Source organism: Lithobates pipiens, unplaced genomic scaffold (assembly GCF_037356315.1).
Source record: "Lithobates pipiens isolate NorthernLeopardFrog02 unplaced genomic scaffold, aLitPip1_a1.2 Scaffold_19, whole genome shotgun sequence".
Classification (NCBI taxonomy): Eukaryota; Metazoa; Chordata; class Amphibia; order Anura; family Ranidae; genus Lithobates; species Lithobates pipiens.
In genome coordinates, this window is record NW_027507764.1 from 547,832,500 (window position 1) to 547,856,566 (window position 24,067).

General features: G+C 45.0%; 1 protein-coding gene across 15 annotated transcripts in view; it reads left to right on the forward strand.

Moving 5' to 3' along the window:
* ENPP2 (ectonucleotide pyrophosphatase/phosphodiesterase 2) overlaps nucleotides 1-24,067 on the forward strand; it is a 188,903-nt gene that overhangs the window by 70,431 nt on the left and 94,405 nt on the right. For 7 of the 15 annotated variants that reach the window (XM_077493256.1, XM_077493255.1, XM_077493261.1 and 4 more), the window contains exons 3-4: nucleotides 15,857-16,012; nucleotides 16,662-16,733. In XM_077493256.1, coding sequence (XP_077349382.1) covers nucleotides 15,857-16,012; nucleotides 16,662-16,733 — 228 coding nt within the window. Of the gene's footprint in view, nucleotides 1-15,856; nucleotides 16,013-16,661; nucleotides 16,745-24,067 lie in introns of those variants that run through there. The other 8 variants (XM_077493258.1, XM_077493262.1, XM_077493269.1 and 5 more) reach the window with 2 other exon arrangements.

A 24,067-nucleotide genomic window follows, 5' to 3' on the forward strand; every position in this document is an offset into this window, starting at 1 on the left:
GTGGCACAAATGTCATGCTAGGACCGAAGTTCCTTGTGGTACCGATTACAATTGGCCTTTTAGCAGTCTCCAATCTCCTTTTTAGATGCTTCCAAAGGACTAATAACATTTATGCAATCCAATCCCTTCTCACCCCTTAGAACAGGGGTCTCTGAACTTTATAAACAGTAGGCCAGTCTATTGTTCGTCTGCCAGACTGCAGTCAGTGGGAGTAAACAATGCTTCAGCATTGATGCTCACTTGGATTTTAAAAAATTACATAACATTTGTCGTCAGTAGGATGACAAATGGTGCCTCATCAATGGTATCAATGGGAGGAATAGTGCCCCATCACTGGTGTCAGTAGGAGGAATGGTTCCCGAGTATCATTGTTTGTGTCATTTGAAAGGAATTTGTATCTTGGTTCTAGTGGGAGGAAAAGAACCTCACTGTTTGTATCAGGGGTGATATTGCCCCAATGTTTTTTTGAAAGGAGTGGTGTCTCATTGTTGTCAATGGGAGGAATAGTGAATTGTATCAGTGGAAGCAATAGTGCGCCAAAGGATACAGACAAGCAAAGGGCAGCAGTTTGCAGACCACTGCCTTAACGATTCGGGATGACATGAAATACTCTGGTGAATTTCTTGCTACCACATGCCGCTCTCTTCTTTTCTTTACTCCAGAATCCTCCTTTCCCACCATACCTTACCACCCAGGGGCTCTTTAATCATTTGTCATCCTCCATGTCTTTTTCATCTCCATACCCCATTAACATCTGATGGCCCTAAATCCTTCCAAGTCCATACATTACCACAGACTACAACCTTTTAGATATCCTTCAGTCAAGCTTTCTTTCATACGCTGTTGTGAAATCTCCTTTTATTATTATGAACAATGTTGTAAATATAATGCTTACTATCATGGTCTAATCTCAACCATCTTTTAAAAACTACTAAAGCTGGCATTAGATGGATCAAAATTCATCCAGTTCTGTAGGGACTGGCTACGTTTTTTTCTTGATCAGTGGATGTAGCCGCTGATCATTGTATTCTGACAGCAGAGAGTCCACACTGCTGTGATGTCTCAGCTGGGAGGATTCCTCCATCCACCTTGATTGTGGTAGATGGAGGAATCAAATTGTAAAAACAAGTGACCCCCTTAGCCGTTCTCATGCAACCCCACCCACCTATCAGCATAAATGGGAACTAGATCTAGGCTCCTCATTGGCAGAGGAAGACTGCAAAGAAACGGGTGGCATACATGGTGTAAAATACCCAGTAACTAAAGGCCATGCTTCCTCGTAAGGGCAGCACCTTACGCTCCCCCTGTGCTCCGGCAGTCACAGATACTCCATCATGAAGCTCAATGTAGAGCCAAGAGCCCTGCACTGGACTTCATGATACCAATGGATGGTCCACCACTGGAATATTGGAGAGCAGAGGAGAGCACTAGCTGCAGGGGGCTTTGGAGGATCAGGTAGACCTTTTTTGGTCCTCTAGACCTAAAGGATCATTTACTACCCTTGCAGTGCAGGGGCATCCCCACTATAAAGGATAATTATTTATTTCCCCAAAGAGCAGATTTAAATCTACAGCTTTCATTCAATTAATACCTAGTCGTTCTGACATGATGATCTTTGCTCAGTAACTTCCTGTGCCTGTCTCCCAATTGTTGTTGCCCTGTGGCATGCTCTCACATTGCTGTTTTAATCGACATCACATAATAATTGTTTTACCCGTCAGGAAACCCAACCTAACCCAACCAAATTCCATTCAGCCATTTGCTGGAGTGCCATTAACATGGCGTAAAATTTATGTAAAAATTATTTATTAAAAAAAAATATGGCAACTATTTGATGCCATTCAGCTAGGCTTTACATGTACAATATGTATGAACAAAAGTTTTTTTTTTTTTTTTTTTTATGGCCTGTTGGGTAAATTTACCTTCGCTTCTATTCTGGAGACACGACAGGAAATGAGAGGCATTCTCCCTAAATTAATGGTGTCCCCATCGGATTATTTTCTTGCTGCTTGTGATTAATTGTTTTCAACTTTTTGTTTTCTTTGGCCTAGGTTAAAATAAAATGTTGAGGGTGGTCTGGACATGGCCGGGTGAAGCTGTGTTTTTCTTGAGCTCCCGGCCTCCCTGCTTCCAGCCCGGCTTATACCTACCTTTTACACAGCATAATGTCCTCCAAGAAGAAAGCGAACCAGCGCAATAAGCTGCAGCATAACCGCGCTGCCCCTTCTCAAACCTCCGGCGATCTGCAGAAGCTGTTCCAGCGCTCGGGTGCGGGGCCTTCAGAACCTAAGATGGCGGAGCCGCGTGGCTCAAGTTCTCCGGCCCCGGGAGTATTGGAGGAGCCGCCCCCCTCGGAGGGATCGAGGAGTCCGCTGTTGTACCCGGGCTCCCCGGCGGCGCCATCCGCGGAGCTTGGCGATCCCGGGACCGTGCCGCTGTGTCATGCAGACCCGGAGCTGAGGGCCATCCTGCAAGCTTTACCCACCAAGGCAGACATAGAGGCCATCGTTGGACGGGTGGAGGCGGCGCACAGGACGGAGATGGCGGCCATCCGACAAGAGGTACACTGCCTTGATACCCGCGTTGCGGCGGGGGAACAATCAATGACCTCCCTGGAACAGAGGGTGACTTTGCTGGAGTCACAGCAGAGAGACCACTTCCACGCTGCAGTGGAGATGCAGCTGCGTATGGAGGAGATGGAGGACCGGGGCCGCCGGAATAACGTGCGGCTCCGCGGCGTTCCGGAGGCGACCGGCCCGGGGGATCTCTTGGCCACGGTCACGGCGATCTTTCGCCAAGTCGCGGGTGACCAACTACCGGACAGAATAGAAGTGGACAGGGTCCACAGGGCCCTGGGCCCTAAATCCTCGGATCCAGCCAGACCCAGGGATGTATTGTGCCGTTTGCACCACTATACACACAAAGAAATAATTGCACGCAGATCCTGGGAAGTCGGTGACATTGACTTTGATGGGGCTCGCGTTAAGCTTTTGCCTGACATCTCCAGACCGACCCTGTACCGTCGGGCCTTACTGAAACCCCTCCTGGCCCTGGCCCGGCAGTGTGATGCTACCTACCGCTGGGGATTTCCTATCTCGGTGACTTTTATCAAACACCAGCGCTCTTTTTTGTTGCGGTCTCCGGAGGCCCTCCCGGAGGTCTTCGCTTTTCTTGGCTCCGGCCCAGTGGAAGTCCCGAATTGGCTGGCCTACCTCCCCCGCACGCAAGGAAGGCCGCCTGGCTCTGGATCCTCTGCCCCGCTGCCGCGGAGAATGCAGAGGGGGAGCAGGCGTCCCCGAGCCCTCTCACAAGAAGATGACCGTGAAGTCTAGGGGGTCCCGGTTTGTTACTCCCGCAGCGCCATACCTCTGACCGGCCTCTGTGGCTACTATGCTGCTACGTCCCTCCCGTTGTGTGTGTTTCCAGACCCGCCGCCGTGGAGGCTGCCTCTCTCCCCTTCTGCGAATGGACTTTGGCGGTGGGGCGGTGGACCTTCGGCCCCACACTTTTATTATTTTGTCGTTTTATTTTATTATTGTTTTTTCTCCCCTCACCGCCTCTGTCGCTCCTGTCTCCCCCCTGACTTCTGAGGCCGATCTTTCGCTGCCCAGGCTTCTCGATTTTGATGGCTCTGCTGGCTGCCCGTCCTCCTCCTCGGCGGACGACCCCCTCGGCACCCCCCACAGGTACTCTGACTCTTCATGCGGTTAATTAGACTGTCTCCTGTTGCCGTTTCTGGGGGCCCCTCCCTGTTCCCCTTCCTGGATTTTATATTACCCTATGTGGGGAAGTGGGGGACTTTGTGGGGAACTGGGGGGGGGATGCGGGGACGGTGGTGGTGAGGCTGGGGAGGGTTTCCCTCTGCGCCACGCAGTATCCTCTGGACGGGCTGGGCTCTGGGCCTGTGTTCAGCATCTCTACCTCGCATGTTGATCTGGGAATGGTTACTATGGTATTGACTGTAGCCTATTTCTGTTCCTGGAGAGTCCTATGTTGCGCTACAGCTCAGCAGGGTTGTTGGGGTGCCCCGCCGGGGGGGGGGGGTTTGGGGGCTGGGTGTTGACCGTCCCAACATGCTGGAGTTTCTGTTCACTGGGGATTTCCCCTGATACTGCTTTCTTGGGGGGTGGCTACTGCGGTGGTGGGAGGTAGGGAGGGAGGTGCTTCCCACTGTCCTCTTATGGGACATGACCTGCCGGTGTCACTGGTGTTGTGGGTGTCGGGACACCCCTATTCTTTATTTGAATGTACTGTACTATTTTTGTGCCTGCCGGGCTGTGCTATTGTTTACTTCTTACTGCATGCTTTTTGCCTTTAACCTCACGTTATTTACAGGTTACCTTTCTTTTGATTGCTCACTTTTGTATTGTTTGAATGTTTTATGCTGACAATTTTACCTTTCTGTACCGGGTTGGGCGGGGGGACCGGGACCTCAATACCGGTCCTCTGTCTACCCACACCCCACGTAGGCCAGAGTGTACCCCCGGGTAGCCGTGGTGGTGCACATACGAAGCTATTGTCTTCCATTTAGTTTGTTGCCCCGTCTCCCACGCGGGGCACAGAGGCGTTACAGGGGCCTAGCCCTCCGCCTCTTTGACACACTACCCTCCTCCTACCTCTTTTCTACCCCTTCTCTCACATCCTCTTTCTGTCTTTCCCTCCCCTTCTATTTTGTTTAGTTTTCTACCCTAGACATGGCGGTGGACTCCCTTAAATTGGTATCTTTAAATGCTAAGGGCCTGAATACCCCCGAGAAAAGGCGGATGCTGTTAAATGACCTCAAAAGGGCCCATGCGGATATAGTATTTGTCCAGGAAACTCACTTTCGGGATGATAAGCTACCCCTACTCCGAAACAGACATTACCCCAAGGTATATCACTCCACAAACCCCACCTCAAAATCTAGAGGAGTGTCCATCCTGGTCTCTAGTAGGCTGCCTTGGCAATGCCAGGCGGTTACGGCAGATCCCGAGGGACGTTACCTTTTTCTGGTTGGCCTGATTGGGGAGCAGCAATTTACACTAGCCTCCCTCTATGCACCTAATGCCCTACAGGACAGGTTTCTTAGACATACCCTGACGCGCTTAATGACTGTTAAATCGGGCCAGTTGATTCTGGGGGGTGACTTTAACGTTCCTTTATCGCCCGCCTATGACACGTCCTCGGGACAATCCTCCCTGTCGCCCGCCTGTCAGAAGCGAATTGCCCTGACACTCCACGGCCACCAGCTGTGGGATGTATGGCGGCTCCATCACCCCAATGAGAAGGACTACACTTTCTACTCTACCCCACACAAGACCTATTCCAGAATAGACTTTTTCCTGGTGCCACATGACCAGCTCCACTTGGTATCCGCCACCTCATTGGGGCAGATTACCTGGTCGGATCATGCTCCCATATCTATGACCTACTCTCTCAGTGACCATCCCTCACCGCGATCTCTTTTCTGGCGGCTCAACGAGAGTCTCTTACAGGTACCTGACATTCTTACAGATATTACTAAGGAGCTCGGCCTGTACTTCAGAGACAACGACACTCCGGGCTGCGACCCTGGGATTCTCTGGGAGGCTCATAAAACGGTCATCCGGGGCGTGTTTATTAAGCACGGAGCCCTTATTAAACGGAAGCGGGCTGAACACCTTAATCTTTTGCTTACCAAATTGGCCACGGCGGAAGCCCAACACAAACGTATCCCCACGCCGCGGTTAGAGACGGAACTGTTGACCCTTCGCACGCAAATAACGGAGGTTCTCCAGTATAAAGCTAAAGCGGCAGTACAATTCTCCAGACGCATATCATATGAAAGCGGTGACAAATGCGGGAAAACATTGGCCAAAGCGATCAGGGATATCAAATCGGCATCCTATATCCCGCAGGTAATTACCCCGCAGGGTCTGAAGGTCTCTACCCCGACGCAGATTTCTAGCGCCTTCAGAGACTTTTATATGGGTCTCTATAACCTACCCGAATCCACCCGTAGCCAGTCTCAAATAGACGAGTACATTTCCAGTTCCCAGCTTCCCACACTCCCGCTGGAGACGCGGTCTCTTCTGGAGGAGCCCGTTACTCTGGCGGAACTACAACTGGCAGTTAATGCTTTAAAGACGGATAAGGCGCCAGGGCCAGATGGCTTTACTGCCCAATACTATAAAAACCTTTATCCCGCTGTTGGGCCCACGTATGGTGACCTTTTTCAATGCACTAGGAGCAGACGCTTCCTTTCCGAGAGATACCCTGAGGGCCCATATCTCCCTGATCCCTAAGGAAGGGAAAGACCCTAGCCAATGTGGTAGCTATCGGCCGATCTCACTCTTAAATCTAGATCTGAAGCTCTTCTCCAAAATTGTGGCTACTAGACTAGTGCACCACATCCAGTCCCTTGTCAACTTAGATCAAGTGGGGTTCATACCCGGCAGAGAGGCAAGAGACAAGACCATTAAGGTGTTGAACCTGCTTCATGTTGCTGAGGCCCGAAAGGTCCCCTGTGTGTTGGTGAATACAGATGCCAAAAAGGCTTTTGACAGGGTCAATTGGCGTTATATGTTCTCTGTCCTCCGCCACATAGGTTTGGGCAATACAATGATGCGGTGGATATCTAATATCTACTCTACTCCTACCGCTCAAGTTAAGGCGAACGGAGTCCTCTCAAGTCCATTCCCTATTGGGAATGGAACGAGACAAGGTTGCCCCCTCTCGCCCTTGCTCTTCGCCCTCTCTTTGGAACCGTTTCTCTGTCATGTTCGACGGAACCCGGATATCTCAGGCTTAAGGCTTGGTGCTTCTCAATATAAGATATCAGCCTACGCGGATGATCTTTTATTTTCCCTAACTAATCCCAGAATCTCGTTACCGAACCTCCTTAGAGAATTCCAGCGCTATGGGGCGATATCCCACCTGCAAATAAACTTTACTAAGTCCGAAGCCATGGGCGTAGCAGTACCACCTCGGACCCTCTCTGATTTACGGGCCAATTTTAGCTTCAAATGGACGGACACAGCTCTGACATACTTAGGTACGAAAATCCCGGCAAGCATTGCCCAGACATTTGCTCTTAACTTTCCACCCCTACTGACTAGATCTCGGTTACTTCTGGAACAATGGCGGGGAGGTCTCCACTCCTGGTTTGGGAGGTGTAACCTCCTAAAGATGAACATCCTACCCAAGTTTATTTACCTTATTCAGGCCCTGCCCATACATATACCTCCTCTTTTTTTTAGACAGGTACAGTCCCTTTTCACCAAATTTGTCTGGGCACACCAGAAACCCAGGCTGCGCTATGCGCAGCTGACGCTCCCCAAGCGTTGGGGGGGCCTTGCGCTCCCCGATGTGCGTAATTACTACTTGGCGTCCCACTTGGGGAGGATCATTGACTGGGGGCGTAATGGAACAACCAAACTCTGGGTGCAGCTTGAACAGGCCCAGACCCACATACCCTTGAAAGGAGCGCTGTGGTGCTATAGGGAACTCCCGGCACCCCTAAAACTACACCCCCTTATTGGCACGACGCTGAAACACGGTCATGGTGCCGCCGCCAAGACGGCCCTTATTTCTGAACTCTCTCCCCTGCTCCCCATCTTAGGTCATCCGAGCTTTGAACCAGGTCTGCGTCATACTGCCTACGCATCTCTGGTTGAGGCCGGTCTTGACACTGCGGCCGGTTTCCTGGCGGAGGGGAGATGGCCCTCTTTGACGGAACTCACTGTGACATCAGGGACATACCGCCTACCGTTTTGGCCGGCTTTACAATTACATCATTTCCTACACTCACTGCCACATCCACAGGACTTCACACCAACCCTGACGCCCTTTGAGAATATGTGCTCATCGACTGACCCAATGACCCATGTGCTTTCCCAGACCTATGCCCTGCTGTCCTCACCTGTAAACCCCCCTGTGCTACCCTGTTTGCTTAACTGGGAGCGGGACCTTGACCGCAAATTCTCACCGCTCCAAACAAACCGTATTGTTACACTAGCCCTCAAATCTTCTCTTTGTACCAAGATGCAGGAAACCAATTTTAAAATCCTTACCCGTTGGTACCTAACACCTACCAGACTGAGCAGGTGCTATCCTTCGTCCTCGGATCGGTGCTGGCGCTGTAATGAGGAGAAGGGGACCCTGCTCCATATGTTCTGGTCCTGTTCCAGGCTGAGGTCGTTCTGGGTGGAGGTCCGTCGTGTAACCCAGCAGTTCGCGGCCTACCCCATCCCGGACGATGCCGCTTTCTTTTTATTGCATCTATCAGTGGTCCCCCTTAAAAAGTATAGGAAGTCCCTTATATGTCACCTTCTCAATGCAGCTAAGGCGTGTATTCCCCTGTACTGGAAGCGCAGTGCCCCACCAACAGTGGCGCACTGGCTGCGGAAGGTGGAGGATGTACGGAAGTTGGAAGACCTCATCCTTACTGCTCAGCACAAACAAGAAACATATAAAAAAACATGGGATAGCTGGTGCCTGTTTATATTCTCCGCGGAAGGCCAATCTTTGCTAAGGTCCTGATTCTCCCTTGCCCCTGTTTGTGGAACGGATGGCCCTGTCCACCGCCGTGTCTGTCAGTCAACCCCCCCCCCCCTTTTTTCCCTTTTTCTTCTCTGTCCATTCTTTCTTTTCTCCATCCCCCAACTCTTCCTTTCCACCCCCCATTCCTACCCTCCTAACCCTACCCTTATCCATCTCCGGTGGCTCCGGTCCCCTCCCGGTGGTTGGTCGGAGGGGGATCGGAAATTGTACCACACTCTTGTTGCGTTGCACGGAGCTTACAGGTTCAATGTCCCTACTCTTTGCGGAAACAAGGATCTCCTTTATATCCTGTTGGTTTACTGTATCTTGTTCAATTCACTGTTTAAGTGCCAAAGCGCTCTTGATACCGCATTATTTTCTGTATTGGGGGCTCTACTTGTTTTTTGTCTTTCTACGGTTTGTATTGTGGGGTACTCTCCACCGGTGTATCTATCTAAATAAATAAAATTTATATTTGAAAAAAAAAAAAAAATGTTGAGACTTCTTCATGGGCATTTTTTTTTTTTTTTATCTGGAGGAGGGCTTTCTAAGTTAAGCATACCCTACTGCCTGCATGCCTGAGCTAAGAGCAAATGAATTACAGGAAGTAAATACTACATGAATCATCTGCCCTTACTCAAGATGGCCACAGCTAGAATTGCTAGTTGGGTGTTTTTTTCAAAGTGATTTCTCAACAAAATAAAGCATGGAGACATGGATGGATGGTTGAGTTTGCTTTAAATAAAAATTAAACAGCTTTTTCCGTTTGTGCTGCTTAGATGCATAGTTAGTTCCATTTTAAGGTTCTACTGTTTAGAGCTTAGATTTAAAAAGTGTCTGTAAACCTCAGGCAGGAAAGTGAACAAAAGATATCCCTCTATAGTGTGTACTTGTCTTAATTAATAGCACAAAGTGTCATTTCTGTCTGCGGCTTCCTCTATCAGCATGAATCACTTCTGACAAGTTTACCTGACGCCAAGAGAAAAATGGTGATGGGAGGGAGCTCCAGCCGATTGACAGCCTCAGCTCTTTAGTTTCTGTGAGCTGTATGAAGGGGGTGTGTCTCTTCTCTCCAATCAGCTCTCAGAGCTCTCCCCACTGAGCTCTAGAGTATAACTTCAACTCTCCAACACCCCCCCCCCCCCAGACAGGCTGTATAAATTCTGGACTTTGAAAGGCTTTAGGCTGGGTTCTCATCCAATTGGCATGACAGGAGACATGAGCCAGTTCGCACATCTCCGGAGTGGCTGCAGAGCGAATTGCAAGGAGTCCTGTGTGTCTTTGGCTCCATTTTTCAGGGCCGAATTCAGGTAAAAATTCGGGCCTGATTCGTCCCTGAAACGGAGGACAGGGACTCGCCGGACCCCTTCCATCAGTGGCATCAGTTTCAAGTGTGAACCCAGCCTGAGAGAAGAGAATACTGAAAATTAACAGGTACAACTTCTGCAGGAGAATCACTTGAGGCCAGTCAGTTCACTGGGTATATGTAAGGGTTTACAACCACTTTAAGCTGGCTATACACTAGTAGATTTTCAAAAGAACGCTTTAAATGTTTGTATGTTTTTGTTGACTGGACGAATGTCATTTAAAAGTTCTTCACAAATTCTTTTACCATTAAAATCTAGATTTTAGAATGACTGTCATTTCCTGAATGAAAACCACATTCGCTGTTAGAAATCTGTTTGGAGGAAAAAAATTCCATCCTGCTCCTTCGATATTTTCCCATCACTGTGGTCAAAAAAGGAATGTCAATTTTTGACATCGGTAGTGATAAAAAAAATAAAACTAACATTACTAAAATGAAAAATTTAGAAATTCTACTAGTGAATGGACAGCTTTTAGCGTTGAAGTTGTCGGGATGTGTTTCGTATTTGATGTATGTTGGGTGTTAGGGTGGGGCTTTGGTGATGATGATGGTTTTTTTTAGGGGAGCTGTTGATTTCTTCATTTTTTTTATTTTTATTTTTTTTCTGAGCCAAAACTATGCTTACTAGTCTTTTACCCTTGAAACAACTCTTTTTTATATAATGTGGATGCCTGCCGCTTCTCAAGTCCTCCCAAAATGGCTAAATATACTGTAGCATTTTGGGGACACTCTGGAGACACTCTGGAGAACCAACGCTGATGGGTGAACAGCCTCGTTCTTGAAAATAGATAGGCGTATCAATGGCGATTCACACCAATACCTGTGCTTCTCCTTTTTAACCTTGGTTCACACTATGTGCGGGACTGCATGTATTCACACATTTTCCTAAATCCACAACAAGAAGGCACTGTTAGCAGAGGCACAGGGCTGCCATGAATTCTTAATGGCACCCCCATGCACTGGAAATTGCGGCACTTTTTCCTGTGCTGGAGACTACATAGCACTACGCAGTTTCTCTGTAGCTGGGAATTTGGAAAAGGTGCAGGGACCTTTTCCCTGCATTTCCCATAGATACAGCAGTCCGTTCAAATGAAAGGGCTGCTTTCCCCACGCAGCCGGTGGGAAACCGGCATAGTGTGAACCGAGCCTTTTATACAATAAATAATTGTATGGGAAGTGGGATACAGTTTCGGAATATTTCATTTTTATCTTTTAATATAATCTTTAATTTTCAATAAGGAAGGGGTGGCATACAATAAAGAATAAAACCAATAAGAGACAAAGGGAGACAAAAAGGAAAAAAAAAGGGGGGGCATACAAGAAATGGGGGCACTGGACCATTAGTTTTAGAAGGTACTTTGATACATACAGTTGCAAACATAACATAACTCCACCATTTTTATACCCAAACAGCGTGGGGGGTGCACTTTTAAACCAGTGTACCAAGCCAGGACTATGTACCCATAGACCATAGACAATACTGTAAACAATGCACCCATTGTGATCTAGAATAAGAAAAAGGAAAGGAGGGGTATAGGAGGTGGGAGAGGGAGCGAAAAGAGGAAGGGGACGTAGAAGGATCGAAGACTCTGTGAATACTAATAAACCAAACGGTCAATAGAACAAAGACAAGAACAACAAAAACAAACAGTCAACACTGTATCTGAAATCGTAAGTAGTATTAGCATAAAGAATCTGGAGGTTTATAGCATATAGTTCTCATTCCCAATAACTTTTTATATTAAACAATTACTGTAGGGGTCTCCGGCACGAATGACTAAGGCAAACAAATTCTAGAGGTACTTGTCCCGTATTAGAGATATAATGTATCCAGGTGGCCCTTTTGTTTTTATCTTAGTATTGTGATTTGGTAAATTTTTTTCTGGGTTCATGGAGTTCAGAAGTCATGTTCTCTTACTTTTGTTGGATAAGTGATGGAAGTGTGGTGTGTGTGTTTGTGTTTTTATTTTTTGGACATATTTTTGTTTCAGGAACAATTTGTCCAAACATAATAAATGATGTGCTTTTGCAATGCTGAAGGAAAAGATCCATAGGTTGCACATCATGAAGCAGACCCATGGGCATGAAGTGAGATGAATAGCAGCCTATGCCCGGACTGCAGCCAGATCACACCCCCAATGTGTTTCGCTCTGCCCCTTGGAGCTTAATAATGGGAGTTATGATCCAAGGCGCGGAGTGAAATGCATTGGGGGCATGGCCTGGCTGGAGTCCAGGCTGAGGCTGCTACTTATCTCACTCCATGCACATGGGTCTGCTTCATGATGTACTGCTAATGGATCTTTTCCTTTGATATTGCTGCAGCTTGGAGCTAGGATGAGCTCCCTGTCCCTGCCTGTACTCACAGCACTCTAGTTGGACTTTACCTCTCTACCTGAGTGGCACCTAAAATTTTGTCTCTTTGGGTCACAAATTCATGTGTTTTCACCATGCTACCCCAATGCACTTTAAAACACAAACATCCATTTTGGTGCATCGTGTTTAGGGCAGCCCATTTTTTTTCAATGGACTTCCTTACATACAACAATCACTTAATTGTATGCACACTTTTTTTTTTAATCACAATGCATTCAAAAACATTACCATGCTTTTGTGGTGCAATTTTTAAAACAAGTGCATTGGCTGGTGTGTTTGGGGTGCCATTAAGAATGAATGGCACTACAGTGCAATTGTCAGTGCATTTTAATGTGCTGTGGAAGCTTGGGTGTCAACAGAGCTTTAGCTTGATGTCGCAATAAATTGTCATTGGGATTTGTGGACTTCATGTATGACTATTGATTTATCTGCAATGTTAGTATTGAGCTATCTGCTCAGGAAAGGGCATAGAAGACTTGTATTTGGCCTGGCGTATTCTATTAAACACCTCTTTTGTCTGAATTAGGTTTGCAGTTGCTAATTATTCAGGAGGAAGTCTGATGTATGTTAAATAAGTGTTCATGAGTGTGCATCCCATCGAAGTGTGCAAAAGTACTTTTCTATATCTAGGATCATGGTGAAATGGTGGGAGTGCCTTAAATCCAATATCGAGTAAGAGAACAAATACCCTCCAGAGGAAGCAAGAGACTATTAATTGGCACCACAGAAAAACCTGACAAATAGTCCCTTGCTCCCTCTGTAGGGTCTTTGTTCTCTCTAGTACTTTTGGACAAACCAACGTGACATTTATTTACTGGCTTTTAAAAGTATATATCAACCCCAAACACATTTTTATGGCATTGGGAAGAGCAGTGAATGCTTAGAACATGTGTGGTTTTTTTTTGTTTGTTTTGTTTTTTCCCTTCTGGTTTCCTGTAGGGGATATTTCTCTTCATGTCTTGGTTATACAACATCATTGGGGTTGCTTTACTAAAACTGGAGAGTGAAAAATCTGGTGAAGCTCTGCATAGAAACTAATCAGCTTCCAGGTAATTTTGTCAAAGTTTAATTGAACAAGCAAAAGTTAGAAGCTGAGATTGGCTACCATGCACAGCTGCACCAGATTTTGCGCACTCCAGTTTTAGTAAATCGACCCCATACTGTCTCCCCAAAGTGAGGGATAATCCCATATTAGACAGTTGTCACCTGTTTCAGTGGCACTGATTTGTTGTTTCCTGCCCCCCCCCCCCCCCCCGGGACAAATGAGGGGAATCTCCCCAGTGGGGAAATGGACAACAGTAAAACATAACACCTCCTGCTCAATCTAAGAGTTCAATAGACTTCTCTTATTTTTGATTTATGGTTGTGTCGCCATGAATGCTTATGCAAAGGAGAAGCAATTGCCCAAACCAACGGAGAAGGCAAGCATAATCTCCTGAAAATTCTAGTGTGATCAGCAACTTTCCCCTTAAAAACTAGTTAGTCAGGAGCAACTAGCACTGGCCATAGACATGACCCTTTTCAAGTGACATGGCTCTGTTGGTTGCATTGGTTGACAATCAATTAACATCTTTAATTAGCTTTTTAAATGTTTGTTTAGCTTTCTGTAATTAAAGGAAGGATCAGCTTTCTTTGCTGAAAGGAAACTTCCCAGTTAGTTTGAGATAACATTGAAGACAAAACAGTGCAGATCAAGATGCCTTGACTTCCTGGAAAGTCCAGGGACTCAACACAAATAGTTTTCCAAGGTAGAAGTTTCCTCGGCTAGACAAAGCTGGCTAAGGTCATTCCCTCTGGAGATGAAGCTTAAAGGACAGGGCATAAATCACATGATGGAGAGCATTCCAAGAGGAGTTTTTAGAGTTTGAATGATCCTTAAGGGCAGAAAGAGATGCATATCATAAGGCTCACAATGTACACAACGTTCTGGAAACCAGAAAGCCTTAATTTTATGTGTATATACTATGTCGTCTTTTTTTTTTTTTTTTTGTATTTATCTAATAACTTGATTAAAAAAAAATAATAGCACATGCTTTCAAAATATAACTGTCCATCACTGATGCAAACTCTAAATGGAGGGCATGTTGTTTGCTAAAGCGCCATATAGCATAAATAACTGCCATGTGTTTTTATTATTTTCTATTTTTTCATTTTTTCGTTCTCTTAATGCTCTCGACTCTTTTTTTTTTTTTTTTTTTTTAAATTGTATTTTTATTGAAAATATAAAGATAACAATGACAAAGTGTTTGCATAAATGCACAGGTAAACAGTAAGTCCATCATATAAGACAAATCAGAAACAGAGAGGGGGGGAGGGAGGAGAGGGGAGGGAAGAAAGAGGAGGGGGGGGGGGGAGGCAGGATATTTCAGCACATTCAGTATATCCTCACATAAATTAACAATTATTTGTGGTACAAAACAGCAATCGTCCCAATCAAATAGGCATAGGACAGTGAGCAGGAAATGTGGAAACTTCATTCCTTTAGAAGGGCATGGAACAGTGTGAACGTTCAATTTGAGCCTTAAACTCAGCGTAGGAGGTCCAAAATCAGAAAACTATATTAAGTAGCAGTATATAGTTTAGAGCGATACCACAGATCCCAAATCATAGAGAACTGAGGCATAGTGTCATGGACTATGGCTGTAAGCTTTTCCATACGGCCGATATGTTCTAGGTTCTGCAAGACTTGGGGGGGAAAGTGGGCGGGGTACGTGATAGCCACCGTATAGGGATAGCTCTCTTAGCTGCTAACAAAATAAAGGTGGCGAGCTTCTGAGCATGTCTAGAGAGTCCAGGAATCGGTAACCCTAGTAAGAAATACAGAGGGTCTAATGGGAGGGAAATCTCAAACAAGTCTTGGACGAAGGATTGCTCTCGACTGGTTTAATGATAGAGACAATGATGAGCCATGCGTGTCAGCATGGCTGCTTGTAGTCTGCACCAGATGCCCACATGACAGGGTAACGACGCAGGAGCATAATTGAGAGACAGTTGTAATTTTATGACAGGAAGTGGCACTGTTCCCAGGTAGTCTTTAAATCTACCTATCTCAAAAAGATTGAAAACAACTTTTGCAGCTACATAAAAGTGGTTCTAAAGGTGGACATTTTTTCTTTACCCTAATGCATTCTATGTATAAAGGTGAAAAACCTTCTGTGCTGAAGTTCTCACTGCTGTCAATTATAGCCAGCGAGCCATTAAGGAGAGAGCAGGGGGTGGGGCAGAGCCAATGTCCATTCACAGGAATGCGGCTGGAGAGCGAGCGCGCTCGACTTGAGTGCCCCCATAGCCAGATGCTTGCTATGGGGACACTAGACAGGATGGAGCAGCCAGGACCATCGGCGGGGGAACCAAAAAGAAAAGTATCGGGACTGCTCTGTGCAGAAACCTTGCACAGGGCATCCCCTACAGCTATTACCTTTGTATTTCTTGAAACTTCCTCTTAGATTGTAAGCTCTAACGAGTAATGCTCTCTGATTCCTCCTGTATTAAACTGTATTGTAATTGTACTGTCTGCCCTTTATATTGTAAAGTGCTACGTAAACTATCTGTGCCATATAAATTCTGTATAATAATACACAATGCAGCTTGTGTGTGTAACAACTATCTATGTTCTAGTTCTAGCAGATTCCCCTTGGATCAGCACTTCTGGGTCGTGTAAGGGCAGATGTTTTGAACTACAAGAGGCCGATGCCCCTGCATGCCGCTGTGACAACCTGTGTAAGAGTTACAACAGCTGTTGCCAAGACTTTGATCAGCATTGCCTTAAGACAGGTATGTGGCAATGTTGTCTCATTAGTGCAATTGTATATAATGCCTGATACTTTGTGTTTAAAAGACTCCTGAAATTATGACCTTTACACCTTGTATTGTCATATGAAAGTGGGAAGGTGATTTATTGGTTCCTGAATGATGTTGGGTTTCTTTACAAACTAATACACACAATGTTTTATTGCCTAGAACACATTCTTGTTTTTGGTTACACATTACCAGATGCACCACTTTCAAAATAAATGACTGTTTCCTCTTGGGTTGGGGATCTTTATATTCCTGGTGCTGTCTATTCTCTATGCCTTGCGTTGTATGTGGAGGAACTCTTAGAAATGGCAAACGGCCTCAGTTGTTTTGGATTTGTAGATCCTTGTTTGGCTTTAGATTCTGCAAGCCCAGGCTAGGTATCACTCTACTGCACTGAACAGTGGTGGAATCCTAACCTTGGAGGCAGTATAGCCATGGAAAGGAAAGAGTTATATTTTTGGTCAACAGAGGTACAGAACAACCTTGCTTCGTCCATTGATTTGCTCTTCTCTCCACCCTTTCCTGCATTTTCCATTTTCCTCATCCTATCCTTCTCTGGTTTTTGTTTCTCTTTTCCCCTTTTTAATTCTCACTTTTTTCCCCTTTCTGCTTTCCTGTTTCGCAGTATTGGATTGGACATGGCTCCTACCAGATGATTCTCTGGCCAACCCAGATTCTAAGTCGGCCTCTGCACCAGGTTTGACACAAGTAATATGTAGAAAATTATTTTATTGCCTTATTTTTCCAGACATGCTTATTATATTGTGTTTGCGTGAATGTAAAAATGACTGTGATTTTTGATTATTTGGTGGGTCTTCATATATTTTGGATTATGCCAAGCTAACGTTTTTTTTTTCTGTCAGTGTTAAATTCCATTGCCAGGCAGATTCAAATTAATTATAACATTTTATATTTCAGGCCATTGTTCTGTTAGGTCTTGTGCATATGAGCTTCAGTATGTTAAAGAGCAAGTTTTCACAAAGTACTTGTGAACCTTTAGCAAGTTTTGATGAGCTTTGATGAAGCCTTGAAAGTAAAGTTCAGTTTCAGCAAATAAATGTCAAAAATGGACTTTAAAGAGGAGCTTCAGTCTCCTCCCAAATAGAGACAGCAGCTACAAATTTTGTAACTGCTGACTTTTTTTATATAAAGACACTTATCTGTCCACGGGTCCAGCGCTGTCCTCAACTTAGCCGATTCTGCACTAGGCTTTAGATCCAGCATCTTAACATCGAAACCAGCTGTAAAAACCTTGTTCACAGCAGGCCTTCCACTGCACACGTGCAAGCCGTGCTGCGCTTTGTGAATGGTCCTGCAGTCTTCTGTAACCTGTGATCTGTCCCAAACCTGTGGGCGATCCAGGTGGAAGTGGATATCTGTCAAAACCAAATGTTATGAGATGGTGGGGGGAGGGAGCAAACAAGCAGAAATTCTCCTTTTGGATGAAGTTCCACTTTAAACTAAGGTCCAACGGTCATTGCAAACAAGTTTCTAACAGGATTTAGCAGGCTTTCGTCAAGTTAACATGGCTTAAAGCTTCTTCAGCAGTATGGACCCTGTGAGATCCATTGCTGGCACCCCCCCCCTTGGTTTTATCTGGGTGCTGGTCTTTAGCCGTCTTGATTGGCCAATGTGGGATGATCTCACTCTCACATGAGCAGGAGTTTTTTGTGTTGTCCCCAGAAAAGTAATAGAGAGGAAATCTTACAACAGGGACACTAGTTCTGGTGACCTGGGGGTCCCCAAGGGATTCCTTTAATTTTCAGCAATTTCCTCTCTCTTCCTGTTTTGGCTATGGGACAGGAAGTGAAGGAATATCTCTGCAATTGGATACAGATGGCAAAACATCTGATGGGTTATAACCCTCCCTTACTCTATCCAAAATAAAAATAAAGTTTTGTATGTACTGTAGTTCTACCTTTTTTTATTTTTATTTTTTTTATTTTTTTTAAATAAAGCCATACTAGTAAAAAGACATTGTAAATGCACCCCTCTCCTGCTGCTTGTGCTGATGGAAGCTGCTCTGATCCTAAAAATCTTCTGCTGTAGTCCACCAGGAAGCAAACGCTTCTTGAAGTGTTAATCTTTGGTTTCCTTGCAGTTCTCCCTGGTTTCTCCCTCTAATCTTAACTGGGGACATCAGTGACCTTGAAGTCAGCAGTTGATACCGGTGGGGGGCCTAGGAAATTGACACTCCTGGAAGTGTCGATTTTTCCCTGTGGACTCCAGCAGAAGGTTTCCCTGGATCAGATAGACATTTTGGCATTACAACAGGAAAAATTAGTATTGACACGGTTGTTTAACAGGTATGGTATTGTTTGAATGGGGGGGGGGGGTATCTAGTGATGGTTGTTTTAATCCCCCCAAACTGGGGCTGAAAGCCTTCAAGCTCAAAGCTGCTTGAAACTAGTTGAATGCGTTGCAAATGCTTTGTGAAATCTTGCTGTACATATTCTTCTTCATTCCAATTCTTTCTTCTTCTTTCCTCTTCTTATACAGGCATAGGCCCATATTTACACTCTTAAAATATTACTCCTATTGTGCTAAGTAGAAATAGCAATCCTCTTCATGTCAGTCCGAATATTCTGTCAATCTAATTGCACTCTTAGCTTCTGCTGTTTGATAAAAACATATAACTCATATCCAGTCTTTTCCTTCTTCCTGGACTAAGAGGTTCTGCATGCTGTAGTCACATGATCAGCTCCAGTGTTCTAAGAAAAAAAAAAGTCTGGGAAAAGCAATCAGACGAGCAGCAAATGACATTACGGGGATGTTCTGTACACCTGAATTGTGCTAAGCTCCTCCAGCTACCGTGGCTACCAAGATGAGCCATTTTAATTTTTTACAGTATTGGGGCTTGCTCGGTTGGGCGCCCAAAGGGCAGTAAAAACTAAGTTACATAGTAGGTAAGGTTGAAAAAGGTCCAAGTGTGTGCGATTATGTCAGTATTACCTTGTATATTTTGGTCGTTCAGGTGCTTACCTAATATTTTTTTTGAAACTATCGATGTTCCCTGCTGAGACCACCGCCTGTGGAAGGGAATTCCACATCCTGGCGGCTCTTAAAGAAAAAGAACCCTCTACATAGTTTATGGTTAAACCTCATTTCTTCTCATTTTAATAAGTGGCCATGTGTCTTGTTAAACTCCCTTCTGCGAAAAAGTTTTATCCCTGTTTGTGGGGTCACCACCAGTACGGTATTTGTAAATTTAAATCATATCCCCTCTCAAGCATCTGTTCTCCAGAGAGAATAAGTTCAGTGCTCGTAACCTTTCCTCATAACTAATATCCTCCAGACTCTTAGCTTTGTTGCCCTTCTTTGTACTCGCTCCATTTCTAGTACATCCATCATGAGGACTGGTGCCCAGAACTGGACAGCATACTCTAGGTGTGGCCGGACCAGAGTCTTGTAGAGCGGGAGAATTATCGCTTTATTCCTGGAGTTAATCCCTTTTTTAATGCATTGCAATATTCTGTTTGCTTTGCTAGCAGCAGCTTGGCATTGGATCTACTAGGACCCCCAGGTCCTTTTTCTATCTTAGATTGCCCCAGGGGTTGTCCCCGTAGTGTATAGATTGCATTCATATTTTGCCACCCAAACGCATTATTTTACATTTTTCTACATTAAACCTCATTTGCCATGTAGTTGCCCACCCCATTAATTTGTTCAGTTCTTCTTGCAAGGTTTCCACATCCCACAAAGAAGTTATTGCGGATAATACTAAGCTAAGCAGGGCAAATACAGAGATTGAACTGTTTACCCCATCCTCCAGGTCGTTTATGAATAAATTCAATGGATTTGTCCCAGCAAAGAACCCTTGAGGACCCCACTACCCACCCCTGACCATTCCTAGTATTCCCCATTTATTGCCACCCTCTGAACTCTCCCTTGTAGCCAGTTTTCAATCCATGTACTCACCCTATGGTCCATGCCAATAGACCTTATTTTGTACAGTAAACACTGATGGGGAACTGTGTCAAATGCTTTTACATAATCCAGATACACCACGTCTATGGGCCTTCCTTAATCTAGATGGCAACTCACTTCCTCACAGAGTATTAATAGATTGAAGTAGAAAAGATGTAGCTGGATAGCCGCACTCCGAATTATTCCACTTTATTTCAAAAATGTAATTAAAATCATAGCATCTAGGCTGGTAAACAGACTAACTGCACAGCCGCTCTGCAGTTAGTCTGTTTACCAGCCTAGATGCTATGATTTTAATTACATTTTTGAAATAAAGTGGAATAATTCGGAGTGCGGCTATCCAGCTACATCTTTTCTACTTCAGTTCCTGTTGCAAACAGAGCCAGCACCCTGTGGGATTGTGGAGACAGCTGTTTTGGGAGAAGTCATTACCTTAGAGCGGTAATTCTTTGTATTAGTATTAATAGATTGGAACGATTCTTCATGAATCCATGCTGATTACTGCTAATAATACAGTTTTCCTTACTAAAATCTTGTATGTAGTACCTTATCCCCTCCAAGAGCTTGCATACTATTGATGTTGAGCTAACTGGTCTGTAATTCCCAGGGATGTTTTTTGGGCCTCCTTTTTTAAATATTGGTGCTACATTGGCTTAAGTTTCCCAAGTCTAATTCTAATTCTGTCCTCTGTTAGCCATGACGGTGCTTCCTGTGACGTGTCATGAGGATAAGCACTGCAGTTTTGGTTCAGTGATTCAGCTGCAGTTTTTCCTGCCCCCTCTAACCACCCAGCTAAAATTCTACCATTGCAACCAGACAAGGACTATGGTCAAGATGATTTGCTTCTGCAGCAATTTAACAGTTTGACAGATGGCACTTGTGGGCGGTACATCAATGCCTGGGGCTAGGAGGGGACTGCGGCCACTAACTTGTATGTTGTATAAGAGACATGCTGAGCATGCACCTGCTCCCCCAGTCCAGCATACTTCTGTTACCTCCCACCCAGTAACAGAATGGGGTCCCACTGTGAACATAGCGCAGACCTTGTGTGTGCACTCATTGACCCTTTTACTTCCCATACCTCGTGACCAGGCCATAGATCTCTGCAATACGGGAATGGATACCGGCTGCTAGGGAGGGAGTTGGACATCAATTCCCCCCCCCCCTCCGCTACTGGAGGACCTATCATCTTACCAGTTACCATGGCTAACAGCTGGTTGCTTTCTGTTTTGCACTTGTACTTGGCAACTACACTCCTTCTCCTTGTCTTGCTGAGTTAACCCATTGTAGTGGTGTTACTTCATACCCCTTTATGCGTAACGGATCCTAGTTCTTCTAGGTATGCTAGAATCAACATACACCCCTTTTGAATAACTTCAAACCAGACTAAGAGTGGTTAGGTTCCATTCACATATGTACGGTCACAGTTTCAACGGTGTCCGGTGCGGCCCTGTTCATCAGTTCAGGTATGTATTTATAACTGAAATCGCACCTGAACTGGACTGAAAAATGCACAGGACTCTTTAAAACCACATTGCGGCTGCCCCGCACTTGCATGAATTGCCAGCATTGAGTTCACATGTTATGCAAATCAAATTCAGTTCAAATCGCATCCAATTTCATATATGTGAATGGAGACTGTGGCTGCCCAGATGTAACTCCCTGTGGTGAGAGTCCATCTTAGTATTCTCCATGTCTTGGATGTCTCTAAAGGTCCAGGTGTCCTCAGCAGACCAAGGATCAGCAGTTCCAGTACCTCCAATCGTGAGCAGGAACAGAACTAACCAAATCGGCTACCAAAGGCTCTTAGACCTTAGCTCTCCCCCTTTATAGCACATGTGGGCATGTAACCAAAAAGCCCGGGAACTGAGCTTACAACAGTTAACCCTTTCCCCTGACCTGGACCAGCTGCTAACTCACTAGAACTAACACATTTTAACCTGCCTACACACACTGCCTGTCAAATGCACTCAATGGTGAGCCAAATGCTTGGCTTATGGTGCAGTATTCTAATCCTTGGAATTAAAAAAAAAAAAGGGAGGTTCTGGAGGTAGCAGGATTGCCTCTTGAAATGCCTGGCAACCATTGCTCTACTGCCCGTGTGAAGGAGCCCTTGGAAAATCATAGCTAGCCTTAGATCAAAATGGGTAATTTTTAATCGCATTTCAAAATGGGTGGTTCTACAATTTTACTTTGGGGCACAGTTTCTACCAACAGCTGTTGTAAATAGCCTTCGGTTGGGATTAATTTCCTTTTTGGTAAATTTTAAAAAGGCTGGTCGACCCGACTGTATTACGTGATATTTTATTCAGTAGTTTTATACAATCTGTTCCAAAAACCATCAGATTTCATGAAAACAACATTGCACAAAGACGTTGGGACAGAAAGGAGTTAATTTATGCCAGGTATAAGTGTGGTTTTGACATTCTGAATGTGGGAATTGGTTGAATATAATCTGGTCTAGTTTGCCACTCTCTCTAATTAAAGAAACCACTTAATAAATACACGTTAGTCTCAATGAATGTCACTTTTTATGACGTTTTAACAGTGAACAGGGCACGATGCTAACATGTTCTAAATCAAACAGTATTCGTTTTGTTGGGGCATGTGTAAATGGCTAATAGGACATAAGGGGAACTGTTAGGACAGACCTTGCTAAACTTACTTGCGGCTTAGCCACTTATGCTTTCTGTAGTCATGCTTTCTGCAGCACAATTTGGTTTTTATACGCTTTACCTTATTCCCCAAGTTCTTTGCCCATTAGCTGTATGTAGTTTTGAAATGAGGTGTACGCCGACACAGTCCTCAAATCTAATTTGGATATTTCTGCATTTCATATGCACAGAATGGGCCTATTTGTGATTTTCTATTAAAACGTTTGGTGCTTTGGGTAGAGTAGGTAATGCTTCCATTTGCAATCCAGTCACAAAAACCTTAATTCAAAGCTTAATTTTATTTTATTAAAATTACAAAAATTTTATATACTTGCCTGCCCTGTGAACTGGATTTGCACAGAGCAGTCCTGATCCTCTTCTTCTGGGGTCCTCGGCGCTACAGGCTCCTCTTCTTCAGAAAGTGACTTCATGGAAATTGGCTTTTCATGGGGGCATGATGCATGCTGACTAGCGAGCTGCCCTGTCTGCGTCTATTGACACAGAGCGGTCGGCTCTGCCCCTCATATGCTCTGCCCCTCATATCAATATGCCCAGGGAGGAGGGAGACAGTGGTGAGAGCCGCTGCTCTCGTAAACATCGCTGGATCGGCTCAGGTAAGTTATAAGGGAGAGCTGGGGGATTATCCAGCACGGAAGAATGCATAGAATGCATTAAGGTGAAAAACCTTAAAGAAGTTGTAAAGGCAGAAGTTTTTTTTTCTTCATGCATAAATATAAAAAGGCTTTTGTGTGCAGCAGCCACCCCAGCATCCTATAATACTTACCCAAGCCCCATCTCTATCCAGCAATGTCCACGAATCCCTCGGCCGATTTTATATTGTCGCAATTCCATTTTAAAGCAGCTCCAGGTGGAATTTAGGAAGCGGGCTTCAGCCGTATACAAAGCCGGCCATAGACCAATTTTGAAGTGCGGCTGATTCAGCAGGCACTATAATCTATGGGCAGGCTAGATGTACCTAGTTGATCTATTAATTGACCTAAGTATAACCAGCAGTGATCATTGTATTCTGACGGCTGGGAAATCTCCCGCTGTCAGAATACAATAACGCAGCAGGAGCGATTCCCCTATCAACATCATTTTGCCAAAAAAAGATCTTTGATGCATCTGTATTTGTGTGTACGCTGAATAAGGTGCCTCCTGTATTGTGCAGAACAATTTTTCTGAGTTTCCATACAAAAGTTTGAATGAAAATCCAACAGTGTATGGCCAGGTTTGCTTGCTCTAGAAGGCTTCAAATGCGGCCCCTGACATCACCAAAGGGCTGCATGTAATCAGTGAGTTTAATGCTATGAACACACTAAAAAAATAATCAGACTGCAGGTATACAACAGGAGATGTCAAAGACTGTAAGCCTGGTATGGGAGATGGTAAACATTCTTTAGGAGACATACTGGAGACCTGTTACGTGAGACTGCTACAAATCTATGCT